The sequence below is a fragment of the Solea senegalensis genome, linkage group LG8, assembly GCF_019176455.1.
Source record: "Solea senegalensis isolate Sse05_10M linkage group LG8, IFAPA_SoseM_1, whole genome shotgun sequence".
NCBI lineage: Eukaryota > Metazoa > Chordata > Actinopteri > Pleuronectiformes > Soleidae > Solea > Solea senegalensis.
The window spans coordinates 24,321,824-24,331,760 of record NC_058028.1 but is presented as its reverse complement, the minus strand read 5'-3'; the positions used below and the strand labels follow the sequence as shown (position 1 = coordinate 24,331,760).

General features: G+C 37.5%; 1 protein-coding gene across 2 annotated transcripts; it reads left to right on the top strand.

The window, feature by feature from the left end:
* The first annotated feature begins 530 nt into the window (after window positions 1–530).
* Window positions 531–6,520, top strand: sdhdb (succinate dehydrogenase complex, subunit D, integral membrane protein b). 2 transcript variants are annotated; one of them, XM_044031795.1, is made up of 4 exons: window positions 531–625; window positions 1,793–1,903; window positions 2,766–2,913; window positions 5,152–6,520. In XM_044031795.1, the coding sequence occupies exons 1-4, from the start codon at window positions 577–579 to the stop codon at window positions 5,315–5,317; spliced, it is 474 nt and encodes a 157-aa protein (XP_043887730.1). In that variant the 5' UTR covers window positions 531–576; the 3' UTR covers window positions 5,318–6,520. The 2 variants fall into 2 exon arrangements, with proteins under 2 accessions (XP_043887730.1, XP_043887729.1); XM_044031794.1 differs by having other exon boundaries at window positions 532–625; window positions 2,763–2,913.
* Window positions 6,521–9,937: the final 3,417 nt, after the last annotated feature.

The following is a 9,937-nucleotide window of genomic DNA, read 5'->3' as shown; positions in this document are numbered from 1 at the left end:
GAAAGAAAGACTTTACAGCAAAAAATGTCTTAAAATATCATTAAATGGGGATAACAAAACAAGACATTATATTTTATTCGACATTTCTCATTACAAACAAGAAAATTGTCCTTGAATAAAGGACTATAGGGCATCCGTGTCACATCATGGATGCCCTACAGTGCTTCTATCACAAATAATAATTATTATTATGTATTCAGCCCTTTTGATGACTCGTAAAGAAAGATACAGCCCCAGAAAATGAATATTAGAAATCTCAAAGATAAAAGGACAAGAGACCTAAAAGAGGAGCATTTACTATTATTATTTTGACCCAAAGTAAATTTAGTTTGTTTTTTAAAAAATACCACAAAATATTACACACCAACTGTAGACTTTAAACTTACAATACAATACTGTAATTTGTGAAAGGTGTAAACAACAACAACAACAACAATAACAACAGCGTCACTGTTCAGCGACGACAGACAGGAGTTTGATATATAATCATCTCAAGCAGCTGCCATCTTTGTGCTGCTGATGACGCCATAACTACATCCGGGTAACGACGGTGGTGACCTTGGTTGAACGAGCATCATGGCGTCTGTGGTCAGGTTAAGTTGTGTATGTCGCAGAGGATTTAAACGTAAGTACTTGTTTCTCTCCGTTGTGTTTTCTTTTGTTTGAATGTGTTTGCAAACGCGACTGTGGAACGCTGATATCAGGGCGATTTCAACCGAAGGGACGGCGAATTCTGGCTGTGTCGGAGACTACACTCAAGTTCATTTCAAGTAAACTAGTAGGAACTCATGTAATTGTTAGTGGTTACTGTCACGGAATAATAGTTCACCTTCTTATAACTACTATAACTAACGTAAACCTACTAGGCGTTTAAGTAGTAACGCGTAGTCGGTGGAATTGAAAGTTGCTGCCATGATGACATCAGACTGTGACGTTGAGCAGACGCCCAACTGTACGCAACGGCTGTATAAATGGGAAAAGGATTCAATTCATCTCAAATTAAACAATAACCACAAATTAAAACAATAACCTGACATATGCGTAGTACCATTAACATAAATTGTAAGACTGTTGAAGATAAATCATGTGTGATGATGGTAGAAGTCGAGTATTACTGGGTTACATTCATTTTTCCAAAATGGAAAATGCAATAGTATATGATGTAAAACATATGAATCACAGAACAAAAACAGAAATGTATTTAAACATTTGAGAGATGGGTGATAGATAAGACATTTTAAGTTTATGTAGATTACACGTGTAACACACACAGACATTCATTCAGTCATTGTGTGTTTAAAATATGTAAATATGTGCTTCCCTGCTCGTTTTTCCACTCTACAAGTGATCAAAAAGGCACATGCACATAATACTGTGTTCTGCTGTGTCTTGCTCTGTTATAAGTTACTGTGTTTGTTATGATGTATTGTTACATGTTGTCAGACCCCAGGAAGAATATCTACACATAGGTAATTCCAGTTAAAGGTAAAAAAAAAGGTAAAATGCATAAAATATGTACCCAAACAATTTTTTGTATTTAAGAGGTTACTGCAGTTCAAACTGAAAACATTGCAGGGTCATGGCTGCCAGATTTTCTGATAAACAGAAATAAATCTAAGCACTAATAAGTGGTACGCGCTGTGTTATTGGATGGCTGGCTGTGAGACCAAAACATACATGTTTATTTAATTTCTGATGACACATCACGGTCATTTTATGTCTTAATAGAATACATTTCTTACATGTAGCACCTTTTAAACTGCAACTCTTGGCGTGTTCTTTCTTTTTACAGCTCTGTTTTATCAAAGCACTTTGTTGCCCAGACCGCTGGCCATACCTCATAAATACCAGGAGCAACCCCACCTGCTGACAGCGAGGATCCATGCGTCACAAGCTCTTTACGGTTAGTGTTGACATGTTAAGATTGTTTACGGGCTGCAGTGTACAGAATATCAGGAAAGTGGGCCAACAAGTCAGTTTATAGCTGATTGTCAAAAATATTATCAACAGGCAGCTATTTAGATGTTTGAGTAATTGTGTTCCAGCAGAAGTGCCACAATTGATTTGCTGCATTTCACATGTCTGATATCATAGTGAATCGAGTTGGAAAAGACAAAAAAAGATAATACATTGAATAATACATAAAAAGAATAATACATTGTGCTTTTGGATATTGTGATTGGCATTACAAAAACATTTTTCAAGATCAGAAACGGAATAAGTCAAACTAGAAGAAGACTGCACATTTATCAACCTGTTGACTTGCTTTCATCAACAAGTGAACCTTCTAAGATACATTTTTTTTCATCTTTTATTTTAACTTAACTCCTTTTGTCACTGCAAGATAAAGGCGATAATATAATTAAACTAATAAATAATGTTCAGTTCAAGTATCCTATCGCAGTGATAGTGATCAAAGTCCAAGTCATGGCACTCTAGTTGCTTCATTTCAATTATGTCATGTATTTATGAGCCTCTGAGAGCTCTGGTGTTTTGTAGCCCAGATTTAGAGTGCTGAATTATCATGTGGTGGAATCTTTGCAATTTTCATAAAAGTGGTAGCACACCATTCCCAGCTAAACCACATGTTTTGATGTTTGATATGTTGGAGGATTTCTAAAAGCTGGTAGATGCGTTTCAAGAAGACGTCACACCAATATTTCATCTTCAGTCTCAGCGGGGATGAATTGTAAAATTGTTTTCAGTATCATCGACAGAGGTTCTGTGTATTGAAAAAACCTTTTGTGTCTCTTGCTCTACAGCAGGCCCTGGCTCTAAAGCCGCCTCCCTGCACTGGACAGCAGAGCGAGTGCTGAGCATCCTGTTGCTGTCCATGGGACCTGTCGCCTATTTTAACCCTGGTCCAGTCATTGACTATTCTTTGGCTGCTGCCTTGACACTGCATGGCCACTGGTAAGATGAGCTCGCACTGACTTGCAGTCACATTTCACCCGTTTCATATACATAATAATGAAGGTGTCATATTTTTACACATTTTTCAGTTCAAACTCAAATTTTAAAAGCCCGTTGTACAACATAAAAACCCATCACGAGTAGAGCTAGGACTGTATAATGGAAAAGCGCAGTGAGAGTGAGTGAGTGATACACAGACACTTCACTTTTCCTGGGAAAACACCAACATTGGGATTAAATCTAGAGCTGAAACAATTTATTGATTATCAATCAAATCAAAATTAAACTTTTTTGATGATCGATTAATCGGTTTGAAGTTTTTTCATGATTAAAACAGGATTTCCGATTTGTTTAAGCTTCTTAAATGTGAATATTTTCTTCATTTCCTTGCTCTGGACAACAAAGCAATCATTAAAAGTGAATCATTTGTGGTTTTGATTAATCAAGAAAATAATCGTCAGATTAATTTATTATGAAATTAAATCCCTTCTTCACATGACCTTCTAGGCACTTTCAATCCAGTGTGAAATTATCTAATATTACTCGACCTCACGTCTGTGGTCTTAACACCCACACACACACACACACACCCACACCACACACACACACACACACACACTGAGTGAGTCATTTGAAAGTTCCAGGAAAACCTATTCCTCAAACATGTCATCCCAGTTCAAAGGAAGGTTTAACAAGGTGAAAGTTGTGCCAGGTTGATTATTTTTTCATCCGTCTCACCACCACAGCTGTCGGCAGCTATGACATCAGCCATGGTTAATTTGAACTGAGTCCGCGGACTTGAAGGTGGCTTTAGCTTAGTGTCTCAGTGATGTGCTCTTCCATCCGTTAGAGTGCAAACAGTCGTGGCAGCTGAGGGCTTCAAACCAGAGCCCGTCAGTGACATTAGTGATATTTAGCCAGGTCTCTTGTGGCCCCCGGGGCAGGTGGGTATCTCTGAGGGTCAACCTTTGACCATAATGACTTAGACTAATGCTCCAGGGTCATTTAGCATCATCACTTCAATGTGTTAAAGAGTTTTTTTTTTTTTAGCTGGTCCACAGGATAAGCATCATCTGTGCCTAATAGGATTTTATAGCACTAAGGAATGTGGGAGGTGGAAGCCAGTGTGGTGAACGTGGCTTCAGTCAGACATAAGGCTTTGTGAAGGGTGGTAAAGGCAGCACTGTCAGCACCTGCTCGCTCTAATTTGAATGCAGTCTGTTAAATGGATAGTTGTATGCTGTTTTAGAAGCCCCATGTTGAGGTTTTGAGGTGTCTACTCATGTGTGTCATACTTAATCACCCGTTTTTCTCTAAATGTGAACATTACAAAAACATTACATCATGTTCCAATAAAGAAGACCTGAAACTAGTGATAGAGCACAGTAACTCCTCAGGCCATATGATTATGTAATTATGTATATAATGTTTGGCCTCAGGAGGAATTGGGAAGACTACAAAATGCAGTAGTAAGGATGTAGCCTGGTGCATGTGCACAGCTGCACGTGAAACAGGTTTTCAGTTTGCAGACAATAATGGAAGCATGTGATATATAGTGTTATAGAACAAGTAAATGGGTGCAAAATAATGGTGCTGCAATGAGATCATTCATGTTTTAATGAGCTGTTATTATGAAACCGTTATGGGACAATGACACAGTCGCTGTAAAACTATCACATTTGGTTTATACAAAGTTGCCAGTGTTCGTAATTCACAATTTGAGAAGCCAGCTATGATTGCCAAGGTGCCAGTTATACAAAACAAAACAAAATAAATGTAAACGCATAGCAAAGAACAATGCTGACATCATAACCTCTCGAGTGAGGCCATGCCAAACAGATGTAGGCAGTTTTTTTTGTTGTTGATTTGATTTATTGTCACTCGTGATGGCTCAAATCTATCTGGGGAAAATATCTTATTGTGATTTTCTTTCTTTCTTCCTTCCTGATGGATATTGCAGTTTGATTCGGGATGTCATTATAACTTTAAAAAGTCAAGTTTCTGTTCAATATTCATATTGTTAGACTTCAAAAAATGTATTATCATGTGAGACACCAAATTCCAATGCAGTATTATTGAAGTTGGAGTCTTAACTTGCTTCCTATTCTGTAGTAATTAATTTTTAATTCATACAGAAGAGTTGTGACTGATGGATTTAAAAAAAAAATGTATTGATTCCAATCAAAGAACGATTATTTGTTCAGCCCTACTCACTTGTCTTTTCTTGTTGTCTTGTAGGGGCCTCGGCCAGGTGCTGACAGACTACGTTCATGGCGAATCAAAGATCAAGGCGGCCAAAGCAAGCCTCTTCCTCCTGTCCACTGTCACGTTCGCCGGCCTCTGCTACTTTAACTATAACGACGTTGGCATCTGTAAAGCCGTCGCTCTGCTCTGGAGCAAATGAACTGGAATGGAAAGTTGAGACTCGACCCGGACGCCGGGACACGAGAGATCGTCTCGGCTGACTGTAAAAACATTTAAGATGTTCCATGTTTATTCTTCGAAATATATCATGTTGACGATGTGTGTATAATTGGGATTCGTGTTGATCAGTTCAGGCTTCAGGTGCTTTTGCATTCTCACTACGTATTACATATGTCGCTACTTAAAAGAAATCTGCAATCATGCGATATCTACTTGTCTGATTTGTAACTGTTAGGGTGGATGCGCATGTTTCCAACAAACACCGTCTCATTTCCATTCTTCTTTTCATGTACAGGGGCTGTTGGTGGCTAATGTCTTAACTGTATTTTGTTGTAATCACGGCGTGCACATGTTTAATAACAGGAGAGCACTTCAGATTCTAGCTTTGCCTTCATCTCCGCGGTTAGAACTCGCCCACATGGTCCATGTTTCTCTTCCTGCCATACTGACAGCAGCAAGTGCTTTTTACAGCCTTTGTGGAAGCGCTGAGTCCAGTGAGCCGGAGTGAGGAGCAGGGAGAGCACACTTGTATTATTAGCCTTTTTGCTGCTCTACTAAGTTAGGACGGCCTGATCCTAACCACCTCACTGAGTCAAGCCATCCATTAAGTGATGATAATCACAAAACAGGTCCAGTGTATAAATTTTTTGGGGGGGGTCTAGCAATAGAAATTGAATACAGTATTGAAAATTATTTATTCCCTTCTGAAAATTAAGAAATATTGGATTGTGCCATTTATATTCGCGGGCACTCCCACATGCTTGCTGTGTAACACTTAATCGAGGGCGAGCCTGTTATTGTTGGGGCACATAAACATGTTGGTATATATTTGCATGATGTGTTTTCATTGGTCGACACTCATCCTGCTTCATGGAGAGTTTTTCATTTTTCACCCTCTGACGCACAGAACACAAGTTAACATGTGGTAAAACGCAGTTTTGACAACGCTTTTAATTATATTTAGTGAAGAAGCTGAAGGAACAAAATGAACATAAGAACTTATTTATTAAAAATAAAACAAAGAAAAAACCTGAAACATTAATTATCAAAATAGATTATCAATGGGATATGATTAATCAATGCAACCCTACCATGTATTTGTACACGACTTGATCATCAGCCATGAAGTCTGCCATGTTTGTACATTAGCCCAGGATGGAGAAATAAAAAAAGTGGCTCCAAAGAAGGCTTTTCATGTTTTTATGCCACCTGAACACCACAATCGTTTCTCACTCACTCATTTTTACTGCTTTATCCTCCATGAGGGTCATGGGGGGCAACTGGAGCCAATCCCACCTGCCGTAGAGCCAAATGCTGGGCAACACCCTGCACACAGGTCAGCAGTCCATCACAGGGTCGAGTCTCTCTTATACACTTCAAATTAAAACCTTCTCCAGATGCCATAAAATCCTACACACTGGTCCTGTAAGACCTTACTATCAACCATGTTATACTAAGACTGCCTCTAACTTACTGAGCTGTGTTGTGTTTACAGTCGTGTATGAACTGGGGCTGCATCAGGATTATAAGTAACTGTCATGTCCTCTTGTTCTACATCCAAAGGACACAAGGACAACTCCAATTTCCACTCATTTTTATTTTCCTTTTGGCTTTGTCAGTTGATTGGTCTGGTCAGTAAATAAGGTTGTAAACCTTGAAAGACAGAAACAAAAGTTACAATTTTAATTAACATTAACATTTTTTAATGCATTTTAAATGAATTTAAACATTGATTAAACATTTTAAATGGATTAAACACTTAAGCCTTATTAATAGAATAAAGTAAATCTAATTTCATGATTTTTCCAAATTTTTTAGTTAAGTTTTAACATTTAACTTTTTACTATCCTTTTGTATCTTTATACCTTTAATTTCCTAACTCAAAATGAAATATTGTTCCAGCACAAACCCATTTAACATAAATCAATGCAGTCAATGCTGCAATGTGTTCTTCAGGCAATCTACGCAGTAGTTATACATAAACGTAAACATTTTAAGCAGCATTTCAAACACCATGAAAGTAAATAAAATATTTCACCGACCATTGGCGTCTTTGGTCTGAACCTATGAGAGAACTTGGAGGTCTTCTCTCTGAAGTTAGTTTGACTGAATGACAGAGTCCTTCAGTGTCTTCACAGGTGCTCCAAATCAGTGACAATGACTGATCAGGTGACAGGTCGTCAGTTTGCTGCTGCTGCTGCTGCTGGTGAACTCCGGGATAGTGTAGTCCTTTCAGACCCATCCTGAGAGTCAGCTCAACAGTAATCATTAACAGTCGATTCAGTTTTGTCCAGCTTTCTTTATTAATTTATTTTATTTGGGTGTTTGGTTCATGAAATGTAAAAAAAAAGGTGGAGAAAAATCAAAGTCCAGCAACGTGAATGAAAGAAACCAGAGAATATTCAAATGTAAAGGGAGAGATTTAGGGGTGTATATGGTACTAATGCAGAGTTGGTGTGTCGTATTCAGTAGTCAGCGTTCAGCACTTTATATCTATATAAAGATAGAATGTAATAATAATAAAAAACAACCCCAGGTGTCATTATGTCCATATACATTGAATTGTAAACAGAATAGAAGCTGTGTTAGAATTGTATTTATATTTTTCCAGTTGGGCCATTTCATCACATGAAAACAATGCATGAACCTGGTTGTTCCTCTTTCCTCACAGTGTACCGTCAACTGTATGTGACACTGACTCTACACGTGCACCTTATATATCTGCACATTTATAAAAAAAACTCCCTTTAAGAAGCTGAAATCACTAAAATCACTGATTAATACAGTAGTTGATTGCTCAGCGATCACTTGTTGCAGTCGTGGTGTGAGTCGGCAAACGACAAACCAATGAAAAGACAACACGTTTTTGGAAATATCAAAATGCCAGTTTATTTTCATTTTTTTCTTTCAAAAGGTTGGAGTCATTTCTACAATATTTTCAGCAAATATGGCAAATGTCTCTGTGTGATCGTCCTGTATACAGCGCAGCACGACAGCCTATAATAACCTCACTGCATTAAAAAGGGTGGAGTTTGTGCTTTGGTGTCGGTCTATTCGTTTCACACACATCAACTTTTGCTTTGTACTATCTGTTGAATTCATGTCATTAAAGGTTTTGCACACAAACTGTTTTCATATTTTTGACTTTTTATCACTTCATACAAAAGGTATAAAATGTATCAAAATAGCATATTCCATTTCTCTGTAGGAGTTCTCCCTTTCGCACATCGATGTAAAAGGAAAAGAAAAGTTTCATAAAGCTTTTAAATGAACGTGGTAATGTCATCTGCAAAAAGTACGCACATGTTAGGGTAACAATAACAAATAAAAGCGTGTTATTGTTGCAACACCTGAGCTTAAAGGAAAACAAGCAAGAAGAAGGATGTTAGTATAGCTCCACAGCATTATTCATTGACATACAGTATATTATTATTATTATTATTATTATTATTATTATTAATAAAGTTGGAAATCACTGGTGTGACATAGAAAAGGTGCTTCCTCGTTCACTGTCAGTAAATATGCATATGGAGGAAATGTCACCATGAAATAAAATCTGTCAGAACTCATTTTGACATTTGAAATAAAAAAAAACTGCTCCTGTCAAAATAAAGTACATTTCTGTATTTGTAAAAAAAAGTTTTTCAACTCTTGTTTCTAGCAGTAACGTTTAAACATTTTTGTTCTCAGAAATCAGTCATCAACTGTTGTTAATAAAAGCTTGTTTTTCTAGTTTATACATGATCTTTATTTGAAATATAAGTGCAGTGCAGACATGTATGCAGATAGAAGAGACAAAGCGTTAAATTCATGTTCATCTTGTGGGCTACTGTAAAAAACATGGCGGTGCAAAAGACCGAAAAGTCACACGTTGTTCCTGAAGCAACTTCTTCATGACTTCTGTTTTCAGATGACTTTTTTGGTTAAAGTGACCTCCGCTTTTTCGTCCACACCTCTATGACCTTTCTCAAGCAACACCACTGCCTTCAGGGAGGAATTACGTTTGTCAGGCTCAAATCCCAGGAACTTTGATGGGTACAAAGTCGACTCAAACATGTACTTGTTGGATACAACCATGGTCATGTAGAACAAGGCCTTGTGTTGGCGTTCTTCAATTTTCTTTGGAAGATCCTGCTGGAAAAACATGAACATGGAGTCAATTATTGTTCCCTTCATTTAACCAGGAAATGTTCGGTCCCAAAAGATTTGTTCCGCGAAATGAATTGATCTGATTGGTCGTGTGGCACAAGGTTATTATAGTACCAAAAATTGAACAAAAAAAAATCCTGTACATTGTTAATATAGCATCTTATGCTGGGTTTTATTATGACCTTTTTGAATCAAACGCTCCATATCACAAAAAACTAACACCAAAGCTAATAATGACTAAACTTGAACTACGCATTTACAACTTATTTAACTAATTAACGCTGCACGTGTCTGCTCGTCCCCTCACTGTCCACTGTCCGTGAATAGGGTTAATTGTTAATACACTATTTTAACATGCAGTAAATTGCAAACAACTACCAGATGTTGAAAGTTATTCTGGATAAATGGGCAAACGCACTTACTCACAGGACATTTTCTGGCCCTTTTATGG